The 21,050-nt window shown below is 46.4% G+C and overlaps 1 protein-coding gene across 8 annotated transcripts in view; it reads left to right on the top strand.

Annotated features, from left to right (window-relative positions):
- MYO6 (myosin VI) overlaps positions 1-21,050 on the top strand; it is a 1,279,197-nt gene that overhangs the window by 497,247 nt on the left and 760,900 nt on the right. For all 8 annotated transcript variants that reach the window (XM_069606282.1, XM_069606276.1, XM_069606277.1 and 5 more), the window contains exon 10: positions 4,531-4,611. In XM_069606282.1, coding sequence (XP_069462383.1) covers positions 4,531-4,611 — 81 coding nt within the window. The remainder of the gene's footprint in view (positions 1-4,530; positions 4,612-21,050) is intronic.

Consider the following 21,050-nt stretch of genomic DNA (forward strand, 5'->3'; position numbering starts at 1 on the left):
GCATCATTGTTAGATAAACCGGTGGAGCCGGATCTGTTTGGTAAGGCGGTCGAGGATGCGCTGAAAAATGCCAAGGACCAGTATGAAACACTCAAATCCCTAGGCCAACTAACCAATAAACCCCCCAATCAGAGAGGGAATGGCAATTTTCGTCGCCCACGCGGCCAAAATTCCCAGAGAGGATCTAACTATGCCCAGGGGCAGGGTACACCGTGGAGCAATAATAACCAACAGTCTACCCAGGGTTACGGCATGGGTAATAAGAGGACGTGGGAAGGGTAGAGGCAGCCCCAGTAGAGGAGGTGGCATGCCTCCACCAAAACAGTGACGCTCAGTTCAGGGTCCCTTCTCACGCAACCCCAGTAGGGGGACGCATTTCCAACTTAACCCAAGCTTGGGAAGGGATCACATCAGACAGATGGGTGCTGTCCACAGTATCCGCAGGGTACTGCATAGAACTGTGAGAGCGTCCCCGAAACCATCCTCCACGACAAAGAATACATTCTTTGGACCACCAGAAGATCCTCCTCGAGGAGATCGTCAATCTGCTAGCAAAGGACGCGATAGAACTCGTCCCGGGACACCAGGTAAACAAGGGTATTTATTCAACTTACTTCCTTGTGCCAAAAAAAAAAAAATGTGACAATGCGCCCAGTATTGGACTTACGGCCTGCAAACAAGTATGTCAAGCCCCAAATGTTTTGCATGACTACTCCCCAGGAGGTAATCCCCCTCCTAAAAAAGGGGGATTACATGGCAACATTGGACATGAAAGATGCCTATTTTCATATTTCCATGTTCCCAGCGCACAGAAAGTACTTGCGCTTCAAGGTGGACAGTCGGCACTACCAGTTCAAGGTACTGCCCTTTGGGATATCTTCGGCTCCAAGGGTATTCACCAAGGTACTGGCGGTGGCGGCAGCACACCTACGCAGGGAGGCAATCCCGGTGTACCCTTACCTGGACGACTGGCTCATCACGGGAGAGACCCCAGTAATTTGCAGAGCAAACATTCAAAGGACAATCGACCTCCTCTTCGAATTGGGCTTCTCAATAAACGAGAAAAAATCAAGTCTCGTGCCAAGCACATCCATACAGTTCCTAGGAGCTATCCTAGACACTCAAGGGGTTGACCTTTCCTTCCGAGGAAAGAATTCGGAATATACTGCTGCAAATTCCGCAATATCAGTCCGGTCGCCAGATAACGGTAAGCAAAGCAATGCGTTTGCTGGGCATGATGGCGTCATGTATTTACTTGGTCCCCCACGCGCGCCTGCGCATGTGTCCCATGCAAGAATGGTTGGCGAAACAGTGGTCTCAGCCAAGTGGTCAGTGGGACGATCTAGTGGTCGTTTCGCCAACACTTGTACAAAGCCTTCACTGGTGGACAAAAGGGAATCTGTCCAAGGGGAAACCCTTTTACGGTCCCGAGATACAGGCGGTAGTCACAACCGATGCATGCCTGACGGGGTGGGGAGCTCACCATCTCCACCACACAGCTGAGGGTCTCTGGTCACACTCAGTGGCCAAGAATCACATCAACCTGTTAGAACTTCTGGCAGTATTCAGAGCACTTCAAGCGTTCGAGCCCTACCTGTTAAATCTGTCAGTGCAAATCCGGACAGACAGCACTACAGCCATGTTCTACCTGAACAAGCAAGGAGGGACTCAGTCGCCAATCTGTCCAAGCTTGCCCAGAAAATCTGGATATGGGCACTCAGACGGAACATCTTCCTGTCATCGCAACATGTTCCAGGGGATCTCAATTCCCTAGCGGATGCTCTGAGCAGAGACCCCCTCCCAGAGGAACACGAATGGTGTCTACACAGAGAAGTCGTAGAAGATATCTTCTCTCAGTGGGGTTTCCCCACTATAGACCTATTCGCCACAAGCGAAAACAGACAATGCCCAGGATTTGCATCCAGGTTCCCCCAACCAGACTCCCAGGGGGAACGCCCTGTGGATGAACTGGTCAGGGATGTTTGCGTACGATTTTCCACCAACTCCTCTAATCAGGAAGGTGGTCAACAAGATGAACAGAGAATCGATGACGCTCGTCCTAGTTGCTCCCATGTGGGCAAGACAACCGTGGTTCCCACACTTACGCAGATTGGCGGTGTGCGAACCCATCAAACTTCCGGGCTGGTACAACCTACTGTCCCAGCACCAAGGTCAAACAGTGCATCCTCAACCCAACTCAATGAACCTGGCAGCATTGGTCCTGAGGTCATAGAGTTCGGACATCTCAATTTACCACAGAGGTGTATGGACATCCTAAAGGAATCTAGGAAACCTAACACGAGGCACCGCTACTTTGACAAATGGAAGAGATTTGTTATCTGGTGCCAGAATAAACAAATCAACCGAGTTGATTGCACTCCTTCCACTATTGTTACATACATGCTCCACCTGCTGGATGCAGGACTGGTTTTTAACTCACTGAAGGTACACCTGGCAGCCCTGTCAGTTTACACCACTTCCCATAACAAGGTCTCGTGGTGGAAAGTACCAGTAGTTAAAGCCTTCATGGAATGAGTAAAGAGACTTCACCCTCCTATTTCAAACCCACCACCAGGGTGGGACCTTAACGTGGTGCTATCTAAGCTCATGGGCCCCCCATTCGAGCCCATGCACAAAAGCAGTCTCAAACACCTGACTTACAAAACGGCCTTCTTAGTAGCAATTACATCTATAAGAAGAGTCATTGAAATTCAGGCTCTGTCAGTGCAAGATCCCTTCTTTACTGTCCATAAAGATAAACTGGTTTTACGCACACACCCTAGGTTCTCACCTAAGTTTATTTCAAAATTCCACGTGAACCAGTCCATCAAGCTTCCGGCTTTCTTCCAAGACCCACAAAGCTCGGCTGAGGTGAAACTACACACACTAGATGTGCGTAGGGCGGTCCTCTACTATGTAAACAAGACCAGACCGCTAAGGAAAACAGATCAGCTGTTTGTCTCCATAGCTACAGGCAGAGAGGGGGATCGCGTCTCTAAAGGTGCCATCTCTAAGTGGATTATTAACTGTATCCAGCTGTGTTACTCACTTTCTGAAAAAACTCTGCCTTTCACGTCTAGGGCCCACTCTACAAGAGGCATTGGGGCCACTCTGGCTTTCATTGCAAATGTACCCCTTGTCACCATTTGTAGAGCAGCTACTTGGAGCTCTATTCACACTTGCTCAGCACTACTGCATTGACACTCATTCCAAGACAGATACACAAGTGGGACAAGCGGTTCTAAGACATTTATTTGCTCATGACCCTTCTCACATCCCACCTCCTTCTTCAGGTACTGCTCGCTAATCTGTGCACAGCATGTGATCTAAGCAGATTCCACAGACCTCCGAAGGGATACATTACTCACTGTAATCGTATTTCTGATGCTTGTATCTGCTTAGATTCACATGCGACCCACCCTTCCTCCCCTCTGAGAGAAGGCGCATGGATGCTTGTAGTCTTACCTTTCTATCTATCTGCTTGGATTATCTGTACTCACGCTACTCCTCGTGCTACCTCATGTCTGAAAAAATACAATCTGAGGGTCCTAGACGCGTGAGGGATCATGGGTACAGTGGACGTCACACTAGGGATAGTATTACTGGCACGCCCAGTGTGAGGCTTGTATATCTGCTTAGAATCACATGCTTTGCATAGGCTGACATCTAGTGGTTGGTGCAGAATATTCCAGCATCTTACAGAACGCTAGGGCAAGGAAGAAGATACTTGCTGTCAGGATGGTATTGCTATTGCCCAAGGGCTTCTCTGGAGGGTGAGAGCAGCAAGGAGATGCCATATCCCTGATGGCCCCGGTGGGTGTACTAGAACTGTAAAGTATATATACTTATCACATACCTTAAGTACGGGGGAAAAGTACTTACTGGTAGGTGAGGATAAGCAGCACACTGGGTGCTATTACCCAAGACTACATTTTGAGCCAAGACATAACATGGGGTTTCACCTAAAACACAGGAGTGATAACTACTACCAGTGACATGGTGGGTCAACTCTACATGGTGTTCTTATCTAAAGGACCACAGACCCGATCAGGATACTATAATCAAATGCACGGTCTCAGGCACATAGCACCCAGCCTCTATATGCTTTCAACAGACGCCTTACCTGATAGTAGATTTGCGGTAAGGTGTGCATTTACAAATGTAACCCACAAATTGGCCAGTAAAGGGACCCAAAAACATTCTAATTTAATTCCATCCTAAACACACTCAATCTAGACGGTCTTATTTTGTTACAGAGACATCCTTTATCCTCTTGGGCATTAATCCACACCCCTTGTTTTGCTGGCAAGTAATGGTTTTGAACTGTATTTGTCTCTTGTGTGTTCTATTGGTCCTTTGTTAAAATGTATACTCCTTGTAGAGGATGCAGCTTCTATAAAGTGTCACCTCAATGTGGGTCGAGTTTACCTTTTGAGGAAGCCTATTTTCTGTACTTTCCAGATATTATTTTCCTTTTTGGAGTATAATTTGCACAGTCTTACCCTTTTCATTTGTTTTACCACTCTTTAGTACTTGAATCGTGGGTGCACCAGATACTTTGCCAATAAAGAAACTGACAAGCAGATTTTGCCGAACCGCAAGAGTCCCGAGGTACAGCATTCTTTTAAATAATGTTGCAATTGTGTGAAATCCATATATATATTTATATATATATAATATTTATTTATATTTCTCTTTTCTGACAAAAATAGTACATTTGTGAAACACTCATTCATTGCATGAAAGGCTATGTGTGAAGACCATGCATGACAAGATCTGGCACTTTTATTGGCGACATGGATAGGCCGATTTCGTCATTAATAATTTTTACTTTGAATATTAATCAATTCCCCAAAAACATTGAGAAACAGACCTATTAGAGTTCAGAACAGTGTTTATTTTAGCCTTCTTTTTGATGCTTTGGAATATAGCTGACATTAGCAACTGTGTTTGTGCTGCCTAAAGCAGAATCCACTAAAAATAATGCCTGCTGTGTATCAAGCGGTCTTGCTAAATAAGGGTACAAAGAAAAATAGGTCAACATTTTGGAAAATACAGAAGGGGGAGAATGTTTGGTATGAAACCTTAAACTTTGAAATTATATCAACATTATAATACATCAGTAGGGAACCTAACAACCTCAAGCGTTAATTACAAAAATATAATTTATTCTGATTAAGTTACTCAACAAAAGTCTACATTTGTTCTGTACCAGTAACTTGTATCTCGCAATCTAGCACATTCTTTGTTTTATATCAAGAGTGTTGGTGAGTGTTTCGTGGAGGAGTGGAGCCAGCAGTCTTTCTATAGTTTAATTTGCTACCTGATACCATCTGACTATGGAAAACCCCACACTTCACAGAGCGATCGTGCAATGTGGGTGAGTGTTTCATGGAGGAGTGGAGCCAGCAGTCTTTCTACAGTTGCATTTGCTACCTGATACCAGCTGACCATAGAAACCCCCACACTTCGCAGAGCGATCCCGAAGTGTTGGTGCTAAGGTGCGACGAGAAGCCTGGGGTGTTGGCCTATACACTCATTGGATAACTACAAACGGTTGGCGGTAAGTTCTGATATCGGCTGCCGCAGCGAAGAGGCAGTAAAGGCACAAGGACGCGCCAACAGGTGAGGTAGCAGGAAGCGCCTGAAAGAGCTGGTGAGATGGCGCAAGCTGCAAGTATGGCTATAGCTGTAGATAAATGGATGGCAAGCCAGATGCCGGAGGCCAAAGTGTGGGTTAAGGAGGTCTTTAACAGCTCATGCTTGGAAACCGTGACTAAAAGCCCTACATGCCAATTCGTAGGAGGTGACATTCCCGACAAAATGCTGAACCTTGAACTGCCACAAAGAAAAGATCGACGAGGCAGTGCAAAAGCGAGCCCCACTCGGGGGAGTTGCCGGTTAAACGAACCTCTAGTCAGCTTGCCGCAAATAAAGATAACACTGCTGGTGAAGGCACAGAGGGGCAATGTAGGGATTGCTCCCTTCGATAGGGGACTCCAGGTGGATTAGTCCCACAATGGGATCCTCAAGTCTCTAAAGATGAGGCGGAATGCACTGAGGACCAGAATGGGAAAGAAACGAAAGAATTCTGTCTTGGCAGCTCGTCTGTCAAGAGACATCTTGGCCCTAACTACAAAAATTGTATCACCACGGCGATGGAGTCTGCCCAATCCTAATAACATTGTGGAAACCCGGAGCAAGCTAAGTGCATCAGCTACTTGGGATAGCTCTGGAAAAGGGGCCAATGGGCTAAGCATACTAGCCCCGGAAGTACAGACCGCGGAAAGGGGCGGTCATGATGCGAGGACATCAAAGATCCCCGAAACAGATCGAGGAACCGACAAAGATCAAGACTCTGACAGCCTGGCAAGATGGCATGTGCAAAGGGAGCAGACTATCAGGTCTCTGACAATCAGACTCATCTGATAGCATTCCATATTCAACGCCCAGAAGAGTGCGGAATAGGCCCAACGGGAGGATCGGACAGCAGTCGGAGGAACCATGAGTGAGGTGATGGCACAAATGCAAAATACAGTCATGGCAGCTCTATCAATATCCCTAGTACCTTTTACAAAGCTGTACGAAGCGTTGAATGACTCACTGAAAGATCAGGCTACCTTGATAGTTGTTAGGGAGAATTCTCAGAAATGTGCTAATTCCTCTCTACCTTAGAGACCCCCAGCACCTTTGCTGGATTTTGAGGACTTTCATTGTTTACCTGGAGCGAGTGAGACCCTTTTTCCCACTCTCTCATGTATTTTTACTATAACTTGATTACTGTGTTCTTTTGGTTGTGGAGTCTGACAAACTCCATAGGCATTATCTTTTAAATTGCAACACTGCAGTGCAGTGGCACAGGGACGTTTTTCAGACTTCCCAAAGGTTTAAATACATTGGGCCTCATTACAACCCTGGCGTTAAGGGGTAAAAGGCTGCGGCGCCATTGAACCCTTAACGCCAGATTCACACTTTAACGCCTGCTTTTTGCAGGCGTTAAAGTCCAAGGCGCTAATCGACCTTGGTGCTAATTATGGCACCGTAATTTACGGTGCCGTAATTAGCACCTTCCCCATTCCCATTGTGCCCTATGGGCCAAAAATGGGAATGGGGAAGGGGCCATGGTGAATGGGAATTACCGCCCCGCCAACCTTGTAATGGGGCGGTAATTCCGCCATCCACCATGGCAGAATCTGGCATGGACCATGGTGCTAATAGCACCATGGTCCAACGCCAGGGTCGTAATGAGGCCCATTCTCTTGGATAAACTACTGTTTCAAAATGCAGTGAAGGGAAATTGACTTTACTTACATTGTAGCTTTCTAGACCCAGCACACACTATCTTACAATCGGGTGCTGGAGGGGTTACTTAGTATCCCCTTTGTCTAGTTTCTCATGTAACATGTTTATGTTACCCTTCCTCGATGAATGGCTGGTGGCAGTGGTTTACTTTTAACTACCGTGGTGTGCTTTTACTGCGGGCTGCGTTCGCAGCTGCAGTAAAGCACCCAAGGGTGCCATTTTTGTTAAAATGGCTCTGGTCTTCTTTTTTCACCATTTCTTTGTGGAAAGGTCCTTCTTGAGATTTACTCTGCGCGCCAAACCAGGTTTGGTCCCTTTGTTAGTTTTGTCTCTGGCGGGATTCACGAGTGAAGCCTGCCTCTGGCTCCAGTATGTCTGGTGGGGGCAGGAAGTGAGGGAGGTGCCCGAAACTGCCTGTGTTTAATCCCCTTTGTTACAGGAATGCACCCAAAGGTGATTGGCTGGCTGGCTGTCCGGCAAGAACAGCCACTGTGCTGTTTGACTGGCAGCTAGGCTGGAATGAATGGGAGAAACCTGCATAAAAGGTGAGGCTTTTTGGTTTGGAAGGCAGAGTCGACCACTGGATGAAGGAATACAAAGAAGAACTTGGAAGAGTCGCCTGCTGCAACTTCTGGACCGTTGGTTTGCCCGGTGAAGCCCTGCTGCTGGGCTGAAGCTGCAAATTTGCCTCGACTAGAGAAGCCCTGCAAGGACGACTTCTCCCCTTGAGTTGGTGGGACCAATCAACTCCAAAGTAAGCTTGTCTGGACATCCTCTGAAAGCTGGTTGTATTTCCACTGCTGCTGCTGCTGGAACTGAAGAGCCAGGGAGAGTAACACCAGATAGTGTGCTTTACTTTATTCAATTTGTAACGCGCTGCCTTGGACCCAGAGGCGTCAGGGCGCGAGGACAAGACAAAACAGAACAATAACCATAAAGAAGGGAAGGGACAAGTCAAAGCGGTGGAAAAACAAGAGGAGCATTAGGTGTGGAACCGACCACAGCCGAGACGTTCAAGAGTATTTGTTTAATAGAAGAGGTGCGTCTTGAGGTGCTTCTTGAAAGAGGAGACCGAGAGTTGCTGACGAAGCATAGGAGGAAGCAGATTCCAAAGAGTCGGGGCTGCCATGTAAAATGCCCCCTTCTCCACCTTCTTAAGTTTGCATCGTGGTACGGATAGCAAATTCTGAGTGCTGGATCAAAGAAGCCTGGGAATGGATTTGACTGAGATTTGATCAAGTAGGTATTTGGGCATTATGCCCAGCCTACATTTAAAAGCGATTGTAAGAATTCTAAATCTGACCTGGGCTTCAATCGCTAGCCAGTGTTAAGGAGCGTCGTGCCAGGCCAGTGACGACACAAACCGCTCCCATTTTGGAATACTTTGAAGTCTGTTAGTCAGTTTTTCCTAATCCAGACAAAAGGCTGCCACAGTAGTCAATCTTCGCACCGACTATAGATCTTGCTATAGTCTCGGCATTAGCTTGCAAAATAAAAGGTCTCAAATGAGACAAGAGTTTTACATAGTATGTCGAGGCGGAGATGACACTGCTAACATGGGCTCTCATGTTGAGGGACTGGTCCAGAAACACACCTAATATTTTTAGCTTAGATTGGGGAGAAATATCAACCATACCTAGCCTGGATGATTTAAACATGGGGTCCAAATTGGCAAGGTAGTTTGTGTTGGCCACAATCCTAAGCACAGTTTTGCTTTTGTTTAAAGCAAGATTATTGGTCATCATCCAATTTTCGATAATAGAAAATATTCTGTTGAGTTCTAATTCATCCTGTGAATGAACAGCCAAGAGTTTTACCAAAACCTCAGTGTCATCAGCGTAGTTGGAGAATGAAATTCCTTCTTCCTCAAGCATATTAAAGAAAGGGGCTGTGTAAATATTGTAGAGGCATGGGGAGGTACTGGCGCCCTGAGGAACCCCAAAGAGGACCGGGATTGGATCTGCCTCATGCTGCCCGATGCAGACTCTAGTTTGTCTGTTAGCCAGGAAGGAATTAATCCAGGATGTAGCGGAAGGAGAGAAATTGGCCACCTCTTCCATTCTTGCTACCAGAATGGAGTGATCGACCAAATCAAATGCCGCAGAAAGATCCAGGGACACAAGTAGAGTTGCCAGGCCTTTATCCATGTTAGCAAGTAGGCATGACTTGAGATCTAGAAGGGAGGTCTCGGTACTTTACCCCTGCCTAAAACCTGACTGGTAAATATTTAAGATGTTATGCTGGTTCAGGTGAGAGGCTATCTGTGTGTAAGCCACTCGATCGAGTATTTTCAAAAGAAATTGCGTATTAGTGATGGGACGGTAATTAAGAGGATTCTCCGGGGCAAGTCCGGACTTCTTGAGAATGGGGGTGATCCAGGCGGTTTTAAGGTTATCTGGTATACAGTCCTCGTGTAAGGAGGCATTAACGAAGGTCCAAATGGATTTTAACAGCAGAGGGGGGCAGGATTTTATAATTATAGAAGAACAAGGATCGCCTTTACATTTAGTGGGCTTAAGTTGTTCAATGGTGGATTTTAGATCAGCTTCTGAAATCGTGTGGAAGTTGAATTCAGGGATTGAGGGATTTCTAATAAATGGTTTACTGTGTGACAATTCGGGATGAGCAGATTGTTTTTGAATAATGTCAGCTCTAATGCCGAGAAGCTTATTGTACATGCCATTCTGGATTTGAAGACACCAGGAGTTGTCTAATGCTGGAAGTTGTCCCTGTGGCTCGGGAGTAGATTTCGTATCTTTTAAGATTTTGAACAATTCTCTATTGTCAGACTTGGCGTTAAGTATCTGACTATTATGGTAAATCTTTTTAGCAGCGGTAAGCTCTAATCTGTAGGATTTAGCTGAAGCTTTATATGCGTCTAAAGTCAGGGGGTTAGGATCAACTTTCCATTTGTGAAAGAGCTTGGCCGTAGTGGATTTAAACTTTTGAAGGTCCTTAGTGAACCAGGGATTGTTTCTGTTAGGGCCAAACGATTTTCTGGATTTGGCAGGAGCTAAGGACTGAGTAATGGAAGCTAGATTGGTCGGAAGAATGGATGACATGTCCGATAATATAATGTGTTCTGGGAAGTGAATAGCAGGGTTGAGTAGAGGGCTAATATTCTCCTCAATGATATGTTTGAGGTTACGCGTAATAACAAAGTTGGGCTTATGACGTTTGGGTTTGACAGGGACTCTTACAGAGAAATGAACAAATAAGTGGTCTGACCAGGGACAAGGTTTAATTTGGGTGTCAAGACAGGATGTATTAACCGAGGTGACCCAGTCCAGGGTGTGGCCCGATTGATGAGTAGGCAGATAACTTAGGTGTTTGAAACCTAAGTCAGAGAGGGTTTCCTCAACTTCTGCGGCCATAAGGTCTTCGTTATGGCCACAATGGTTCAAATCTCGGAGGAGAATGAGCCGGGTATTAGGTTTGAGAAATGAAAGCAGATAGTTGGCGAGGGAGGCAGTAAGGTTATATGGGGATGAGGGCAGACGGTAAACTAGGAGGAAGTTCAATGTGGATTCTGCGTCCATGCCTATTTTAATATGCAAGGTTTGCACCCCTTCAAAGTCTGGGTATTGGACTATCCAAGTAGATAAGTTGTCTTTAAGGATAAATGCAACCCCTCCACCTCTCCCTGTGGCACGGTCATGGCGGGAGATGGTGTAACCAGTTGGAATTGCTAAGTTGAGGGAAGGACCTGCCGAACTAGATGCTTTTAAGTTGGCCAAGAGCTCCAGGAAGATCCTCCGGACTCCCAGGAAGCAGGACTGACCGAGCCTGATCCACTTAAACAGAGTGCTGGAACCCAGATGCAAGGAAAGCCGATCTCGCCGTCCAAGAACCGCTGTGGTGCAATTTGCTGAGACCCGAGGAGCTGAAACCGCGAAGTGTCACTGAATAGAAGTTGGTCCTTTTCTGTCGCCAACCGTCCCGTTGCAGTGCAGGAGTCCTCCAGACATCCTCCCTCTTGTCCCCACAAATGAGGCCCAGGAACACAGGATCTGCAGAGCTGCACAGGAACAGAAGCCAGCTGGAGCCATTTCTTCTGCCCAAAGGTACTGTACAGTCTAAGAGAACTTACCTCTTGTTGTGTAGCCTCACATGTTCTCAGTGGAGACTTGCCTTGGTTGCTTCTGTAGCGTTGCTAACAGCTTCTTTACATCACAAGCCTAATCAGCTTGTGGCCCTACTTTGATTTCTTCTTTTCTACAAAGACTTCTAAAACATTGTGTAAGACTTTTTACCTACCTGCAAGAATTGCTTCAGCTGACCTAGACTTTTGTCCAATTTGACTTTGACCTGATCTGGCTCCTTGAATGACTCTTCTGACTTTAGGGTTTGTCTTCCTTCCAGGAAGGGGTCAGCTTACTTTGCATTGGGGGTTTCCAAAAGTACTTACCTACTTCAGAATATTTGTGAGGTCTCTTGTTTTATTCTAATAACCATTTTTTCTTTGACATGCTCATAGGTATTGCTCTAAATGCAACAGTGATATATTAATGTCCACAGTGTCCTAGCGATTTAAGTCACCTGTGAGTGTAGGAAGTGTCTGTGTGCCATCCCAAATGGGTACTTGCTAATTTAGAGAAACTAAGAGTGTGTATTTTGGAGTGTATTTGTGTGTTACTATTATATTGGTACTTCCGAAGAAGGCTTACTGAAACTGACTGTTAAATTAATAATTGTTTAATCAGGAAACCTTGTGTGTAAGAGTTTATTTGAATACTTGTCACTGTGAATCTCTGTAACTCCCCTACTGCACACATTGACCCCTCTTGAGATAAGCCTGGCTGCTCATCACGCTACCAACCTATGTAATACAGACTTATAACAAAGGTTGGGCTCCTATTGCCAGGAGGTCAAGGTTGTTGTAGTGCACCCAAAGGGTACTGCTCCAAATCATGCCTAAGAATAATCATGTCCCACCCCAAAATGACTGTCATGATGCCTACCCCCGGGCATCCAGACCAAGTCCAGCAACCCCGGAAGCAGGCATCATGTTACCCAGATAAAGCCCAGCAACCCTTGTTAGGGGCTATATGGGTACAGTCCTGGCGTCTATGGCGCCAGGCTCATATGGGAGAACAGTCCTGGTGCCACAGGCGCCAGGCTGATATGTTAAAACTTACCTGATGCAGACCATGCTGCAAGAGATCCAAGCCCATGTGAGGCTTGGAAGGGACTACTTTACCTAGGGACTATTTTGTTACTCGGGTGTGGTTGTGGAGGAATACTTACCTGGGACTACTTTGGAGTCTATTTAAACCACGCCCGAAGGGCAGCACACGCTTCGCGTTATTCTGCAGTCAGCATCCAGCCTCGTGCCACGCCCGCCTCGCGTCCAGAGCGCCTAGAAAGAAGGTAAAGAAGAAGAAAGGTTAGAACAAGAACATCATTGGGTTTCTTACCTGATTCCGGATTCATCGCATCTTTGAACGAGAAAAAGACTTTATTTTAAACACGGCGCATCCCCAGCAGCAGCGCCGCGCCATACTCACCATTCCTCACAGCATCTCTACAATCCGGCGCTGTCTCCATCATTAAGTTGCCGCATTCCAGCACCTGAGGGGGACAAGAAAACAACAAGGTGAGCCGAGGGGAAACAAATAAGGACAATCTCTTGCCACCATATACTTACCTGATTTTACCGCTGGCGGTATTATTCACCAGCACGCCAAATCGTCTTACGCCGCACCTGTAAGAAAAGAGACAGCAGCGAGCTAAACTTGGGCATCATTTAACGGACAGTGTGGGATAGCACAGACTCTTACCAGAACGCTTTCAACTGCCACAGACTATCTTCATTTGGGTCTAAGCTGCAAGATAAACAAAGGAATTGGACAAGAGTAATTATTCAGAAATTTTTGAACTCTTTAGAACTATATACTTGCGGCCCTTCGTCAGGAGTTTTGGAGCCAAGATTTGTCTAGAACTTTTCCAATATCCTCAAGCCAGTGAAGTAACTGGCCATCAACGCGCCCCTGCGTTCCTCGCAGGGTGGAGAGCTCATCATTCAAAACTATAAGGTGAGCTTTGTGAAAGGGAATATCAGAGGTGATAAATGGGGACGCAGTGAGGGGCTATTACTCAACTCCACAGGTGGCTAATTCCCTTTCTCCGCCTTTAGGAGACTACTTCTATGGGTCAAGCAGACGAAGCTAGGTGGGCCAGTCCAGTCAGTCATCTCTGCACTACGCATCACGTTGGTGGAGACTGCGGCTGTCCAGTTCCACCCGACACCCCTGTGGGAACCTGGTGAGCGTAACAGAATGCAAAGCCTCTCTACAAATCCTCACCCGGGTGTCATGGATACCTCAGAAACTGACCAATTGGCCCTATTATTAGGGGAATTTAGGGCTGAAGTACATGCCGCTCGTCAAGAAACGAATACCCTCAGGAGAGAACTGATTGTTTCTAAAGAACGCACTGATGATCTTGCTAGACAATTATTGCAAAACCAAGCTGGGCAAACACCATTACCTGGACTCGGGGGAATTCAACTCCTGTTTCATCAAGCAATCCTGTGCAAGTGCTTCTACCAGGGAGCATTCATTTAGACCCGCCAGAACGTTGTGCTGGGGACCCAAAAAAGTTCGCTGTGTTTATGAACCAATGCCGCTTGCACTTTTTATGCAGACCTGGAGACTTTCCAAACGATCAAGCCAAAGTAGCCTTTGTATTATCATATCTCAGCGGCAGTGCAGCGGATTGGTCAATTCCACTAGTCAATCAGGATGACCCTATTCTTCGGGATTTTCAGGGTTTTCAAATGAGCATGGAAAGACTATTTGCCCGGCACTCCTAAGGACAGGCCCTGGATAACAAACTTTTGTCTCTACGGCAGGGTAACCAGGACCTTTTAACCTACATCGCAACCTTCAATAGGTTGGTGGTGGAAACTGGATGGCCCGAGGTAAAACGGATTACGTTATTTCATCGAGGACTTCGAGGAGAACTCAAAGATGTTTTGGCTCAAGTTGTGAACCCACCTCAAGACTGTGCTGAATATATAGACTTAGTGGTCCAGTTAGATCACAGACTTCAGAACAGAAAGGCCGACCGAGCCAAGTTCGAGAACCGGGTGTTGGTTAAACCCAGCGCTACCCCCAAAGGAGCAGATGCCTCAGAACCCATGCAAATCGGAGGGGTTAAAGGACCCTTGACTCAGAAGGAAAGAGAAAGGAGACGGCAAATGCAATTGTGTCTATACTGTGGAACTTCGGAACATTTTCTACGGGATAGCCCTGTAAAACCACCCAAGAAAGTGGTAGGAGCTGCTGATAAAAGCCATATGGAGTCTGACTCGGGAAACGACCACGCCCGACAAGCGTAGAGGTCCGCTTGCCGAGCTTGAAGAAGGATACTCAGACCTAGCACTTTATCATACCAATGGTCCCTATAGATCCAAGGCAACCATCACGTATGCACGCAGTAAGGGCATACATTGATAGCGGGGCCATAGGAAACTATGTGGACCACAAATTGGCTTCTAGGTTGACTCTACCTCTCTGCAGAAAGACCACTTCGGATGTCATCACCACAGTCGATGGAACTGAAATTGCCTCTGGGCCTGTAACTCATTCCACCGCAGAGAAGACACTATTGGGTCAGGATGGGCATCGAGAGACTATTGTGTTTGATTTAATCAAAGCCCCGCAGTTCCAAATAATACTGGGGTTACCTTGGTTGGAAACACATAATCCTTGTATTGATTGGCGAGAGAAGAGAATACCCTTCCTGGATTGTGCACATACTTGTTACCCGAAAAAACCCTTGAACGAAGGCCTGGCCGCCGTTGCTACTACAGTCGTGCAGTTACCTCAGGAATATCAAGAATTCCAGGATGTTTTCCAAAAAGAACAGGCAAACACCTTACCACCTCACAGATCATACGATTGTCAAATCGATCTCATACCCGGTGCACAACCTCCATGTACTAGGATCTAAGCCCTTGCTGAACCTGAAAACCTTCACCTACGACAATACTTGGACCAATACCTTGCCAATGGCTTCATTCGTCCATCCAAGTCCTCTGCATCTTCAGCTTTGTTCTTCGTGCCAAAAAAAGAAGTTGACCTCAGAACGTGCATAGACTACCGCGCATTGAATCAGATCACGGTTAAGAACCGATACCCATTGCCTCTGATCCCCGAATTACTAGACCAAGTAAAGGGCGCTTGCATCTACACTAAATTAGATCTCCGAGGGGCATATCATCTGGTATGTGTGAAGAAAGGCGACGAATGGAAGACTGCTTTTCGCACTAAGTATGGGTTATTCGAATACCAGGTGATGCCCTTCGGGTTTTGCAATACACCAGCAGCCTTCCAGTATTTTATGAACAATGTCCTTCGTGAACTCATTGACGTCTGTGTTGTCGTATGCTTAGGCGATATTCTAGTGTACTCCTCTTCAGAATCAGACCATGTGAAGCACGTTCGTGCAGTCCTAGAGAAATTACGCCAGCACAAGTTATATGCAAAATTGGAAAAATGCGTTTTTCATGCTACGGAAGTTGAAATCCTTGGATCTATCCTGACTCCAAAAGGAGTCCGAATGGACTCTTGAAAGGTGGACGCAATTCTCAAGTTGCCATCACCCAGTTCAGTTAAAGGAGTACAAAGCATGCTCGGATTTGCTAATTTCTACCGCAGATTCATTCCGGATTTCTCACATGTTGTACATCCTATCACAGCACTCTTGCGAAAAAACAAACGCTTCTTGTGGACTGAAGAAGCTGAAAACGCCTTCCAAGAGTTGAAAGCAAAATTCACGTCTGCACCTGTATTAAAGCACCCACGCCCTGAACTTCCATACATAGTTGAAACTGATGCATCCAGTTCAGCCATGGGAGCTGTCCTGTCCCAGAAGGATCCTGAAACTGGTCAACTTCACCCAGTAGCATTTTGGTCCAGAAAGTTTTCGGCACCCGAGTTAAACTATGCGGTTACCGATAAAGAGTTATTAGCCATCAAATCCGCCTTCAAGGCTTGGCGGCCCTATCTTCTCGGTGCCAGGCATACCATTACTGTAATCACTGATACCGGAACTTGCAGTATTTAAAAAGAGCCAAGGCCCAATCGTCACGCCAACTTCGATAGGCATTGTTCTTTGCCGAGTTCGATTTCGTGATCACTTATCGACCAGGCTGTAAAAATGGCAAGGCAGACGCCTTATCCCGAATAGGGATGGGAGAAGCATATGCGAACCCAGAACCGGTACCTATAATTTCAGAACAAAGAATTCTTGGCATAACTACTCTACAGACACTAGAGGATATTCAGGTAAAGATCCAACAACTCTTCGATCCAACAGCTCCGCAGGACTGGGTAAAGAAAGGCCCGGACTACTCAGTCATCAATGATCTACCTTATTATCAAGGGCGACTATTTCTGCCACACAAGGAACTACAAGTCTAGTCATCTCCAATTATCATGACACCTTGATGGAAGGGCACCCAGGTATCGCAAAGACTGAAGCTAAAATTAAGAGACAATTCTGGTCGCCCACCTGGCGAAAAGACAGTCATTTGTAATGTTGTGTGGCATTTGCGCCCAAAACAAAGGTCAGAAGAAAAAACCAGCTGGACTTTTACAACCGTTGGATATCCCGCCTACACCATGGCACACCTTATCGTTAGACTTTTTATTACAGACCTACCTCCATGTAATGGATTTAACACCATTCTAGTTATTGTGGATCTTTTTTCCAAGATGGCCCACTTTATTCCTTTAAAGGGATTACCTTCTGCTTCAATCCTGGCCAAGGAGTTCCTCGAAAACATTGTTCGCATACACGGATTTCCTTCCATATTGCTCTCTGACCGAGGTAGTCAATTCATTTCACATTTTTGGTCATTTTTTTGTCAATTGGCGCAAATCGACGTGAGGTTATCAACCAGTCACCACCCCCAGACCGATGGTCAGACGGAGAGGACCAACCAGACTCTTGAACAATACCTGCGTTGTATGTTACACCAGACTGAAGGTAATTGGAAGGACATTCTATGGATTGCCGAATACGCATACAATAACTCTGTACATTCTGGAACTGGACAAAGCCCCTTTTATACCATATATGGGCACCATCCTCGAACCTCAGAACTTGACTCACCTCAACACTTAGAAATGCCCGCAGTGAACCATCTGCACTCTACTATTACACAAGCCTTTAACGAAGCAAGTGAACGTTTGAAGCAAGCGAAAGAAAATGCTGATCAGCATAGAAGTGATGGGGGATCAAGTTTGGTTGGCCACAAAACACATACCTTTAAAGGGAACGCAGACCTTTAACCCTAGATATTTGGGACCTTACTCTATTAAGGCCATTATCAACCTGGTGGTCGTCAAATTGGAATTACCTGCTAGTATGCGGATTCACCCCGTCTTCCATCTGTCGCTTCTGAAGCCAGTACAACCTGGAACAAGACTAACCAAGCCACCTGACCCCATCCTTGTAGACGGGGAACCCGATTTTTGAAGTTAAAAGTATCCTGGACTCAAATGGTTAAGTCAAAACTTTTTTATTTAATTGACTGGAAAGGCTACGGACCACAAGAAAGGTCATGGGATCCTAGTGACCACGTTCGTGCACCTCGGTTGGTGAGAAGACTCCACCGGAATTTCCCAGACAAACCAGGACCAAGGGGAAGAACGACTTTAGGAGGGGCCTTGGAGGGGGGAATGCTGTCATGATGCCTACCCCCGGGCTTCCACACCAAGTCCAGCAACCCCGGAAGCAGGCATCATGTTACCCAGAGAAAGCCCAGCAACCCTTGTTAGGGGCTATATGGGTACAGTCCTGGCGTCTATGGCGCCAGGCTCATATGGGGGAACAGTCCTGGCGCTATAGGCGCCAGGCTCATATGTTAAAACTTACCTGATGCAGACCATGCTGCAAGAGATGCAAGCCCATGTGAGGCTTGGAAGGGACTACTTTACCTAGGGACTATTTTGTTACTCGGGTGTGGTTGTGGAGGAATACTTACCTGGGACTACTTTGGAGGCTATTTAAACCACGCCCGAAGGGCAGCACAGGCTTCGCGTTATTCTGCATCCAGCAGCGTAACGCTAACCGTGCCTGCAGTCAGCATCCAGCCTCATGCCACGCCCGCCTCGAGTCCAGAGCGCCTAGAAAGATGGGAAAGAAGAAGAAAGGTTAGAACAAGAACATCATTGGGTTTGTTACCTGATTCAGGATTCATCGCATCTTTGAACGAGAAAAAGACTTTATTTTAAACACGGCGCATCGCCAGCAGCAGCGCCGCGCCATACTCACCGTTCCTCGCAGCATCTCTACGATCCGGCGCTGTCTCCATCATTAAGTTGCCGCATTCCAGCACCTAAGGCGGACAACAAAACAACAAGGTGAGCCGAGGGGAACAAATAAGGACAATCTCTTGCCACCATATACTTACCTGATTTTACCGCTGGCGGTATTATTCACCAGCACGCCAAATCTTATTACGCCGCACCTGTAAGAAAAGAGTCGGCAGCGAGTTAAACTTGGGCATCATTTAACGGACAGTGTGGGATAGCACAGACTCTTACCAGAACGCTTTCAGCTGCCACAGAACTATCTTCATTTGGGTCTAAGCTGCAAGATAAACGAAGGAATTGGACAAGAGTGATTATTCAGACATTTTTGAACTCTTTAGTACTATATACTTACGGCCCTTCGCCAGGAGTTTTGGAGCCAAGATTTGTCTAGAACTCTTCCAATATCCTCAAGCCAGTGAAGTAACTGGCCATCAACGCGCCCCTGCGTTCCTTGCAGGATGGAGCGCTCATCATTCAAAACTATAAGGTGAGCTTTGTGAAAGGGAATATCAGAGGTGATAAATGGGGACGCAGTGAGGGGCTATTACTCAACTCCACGGGTGGCTAATTCCCTTTCTCCGCCTTTAGGAGACTACTTCTACGGGTCAAGCAGATGAAGCTAGATGGGCCAGTCCAGTCAGTCATCTCTGCACTACGCATCACGTTGGTGGAGACCGCGGCTGTCCAGTTCCGCCCGACACCCCTATGGGAACCAGGTGAGCGTAACAATGACATATCTTGAAAGCTTTGTGCTGAAACTACAGGATGTCTAAATAGAGAAGCAGAGGCCCCTTTGAACTGGCAAAATCGACTCTGTGATTTGGCCAGACGTGAAGAATTGGCAAAACAGCCTTAATGGAAGCAGTATTAGAGGACTGCAAATGGATTAAGATCAATTTAAAGAGCCTCAATCGCGGATGAATGGCAGGCAAGACACAACTCCACTAACACAAAGCGAACAGGAGGTGATGACAAGGCGAACATTTAACATAGCGGCGTTGCTAGGGGGGGCTGAGGGGGTTATAGCCCGGGTCTTTTGGTTGTAACCCCAGATAGAATCTCAGGGGTTACAACCAAACAGGCTAGCTAGCCCCCAGTCCCGACAGTCAAAAAATTAGCATAGCCACACATATTTTCCAGACCTAGCAACACCCCTGTTTAACATCAACGCTTCCTAAAAAAAAAAAAAAAAAAAAAGACTGGAACTTTTGATCAAAACCCCAGGACGGAAGCTGGTGACCTGGCAGAAAGCAAAAGAGGTGGGAGAGTGGTGGCGCAAACCTCGCAGCCTCCTCAAGAGTCTGGGCCTTATCTTAATAACAGACCAGCTGAAATTAGTGAAGGCGTAGATCAGACAACACCCCTGGACGGTAATATGTTTTCAATCTTTCAGCGATCGCAGGCAGGCAAGAGAATGATTGATGGCAGCACAAAATGAGCTATGCAGGGGCCTCATGAAAAGAAAACATGAAAATGAACCGAAAAAGAAATCAATGGATCAAGGGCCTTTTTGAGATAACTCCGGTCTCCTCCCCCAACTTCCACCAACCAACCAGCAAAACACCCAGGAGGAGAACCTAAGTAGGATCTGAAAAACAACCAGGAGAAGGTTAGGAATGGCCAAAGTCTGGAGACTGTGAAGTGACTGTAAATTGACCAGTCAGAAGTGATATCAGACTCCTGTCTGACCAACTTAATTGATATATTAACAGGAGAGGATGAAGATGAGGATTGGGCAAATTTGAGCAGATCTGAGCTGGTGGAAATTGACAGACAGGTTACAACCTCCAACATTAAAAGAGGGCAGGAGAGAGCACCTGTTAACACATCAATGCAAAAAAACATTTTTCAGAACCCTAGAGGAAAGGAGAAACCATCTAGGGGCAGCTAGGGCAGATCTCTGATCCCCAGAGTCAGAATCCTCGCCTAAAGTCTCTAAGGCAAGGGAAGTTCCAAAGAAGTCAGTGAGGGGACAAAGCCATTACAGCGGCAACGGAGAATATGCTAGTTTGCCTCAAATCTCCTCCCCAATGAAGAAAATCTAATCCTGAATCGTCACAATGTAATGCGTCTATTCCAACATATTCCAAAACTGAGATCTATAACATCCAACGACATTCTGGTAGTCCAGTACGTAAATGAAAACCTCATGGACTAGGTAATCCTACATCTGAGATCTCCCCTAATAAAATCAGAAATATTGGAACTGTGTGAGCTGTTACTGCCTTTTGGCTATGAGCTGAGTGATTATCGGGATGCTGCTGAGTTTGCGACTAAAAGCTCGGTTCAGGGCATGAAAACTGCTGATCGAAAAGGAGGCCCAAAGTTAAGGCTGAAGCTTTCAGAAGAGAAGAAACGTAATGGACATCCCGGGGCATTAGTAAGCAAGCCTTCACTGACAGTAACAGTTAGCAAGGTATC

The sequence above is a fragment of the Ambystoma mexicanum genome, chromosome 4p (genome assembly GCF_040938575.1).
Source record: "Ambystoma mexicanum isolate Mex_15411 chromosome 4p, UKY_AmexF1_1, whole genome shotgun sequence".
In the NCBI taxonomy this organism is placed as follows: Eukaryota; Metazoa; Chordata; class Amphibia; order Caudata; family Ambystomatidae; genus Ambystoma; species Ambystoma mexicanum.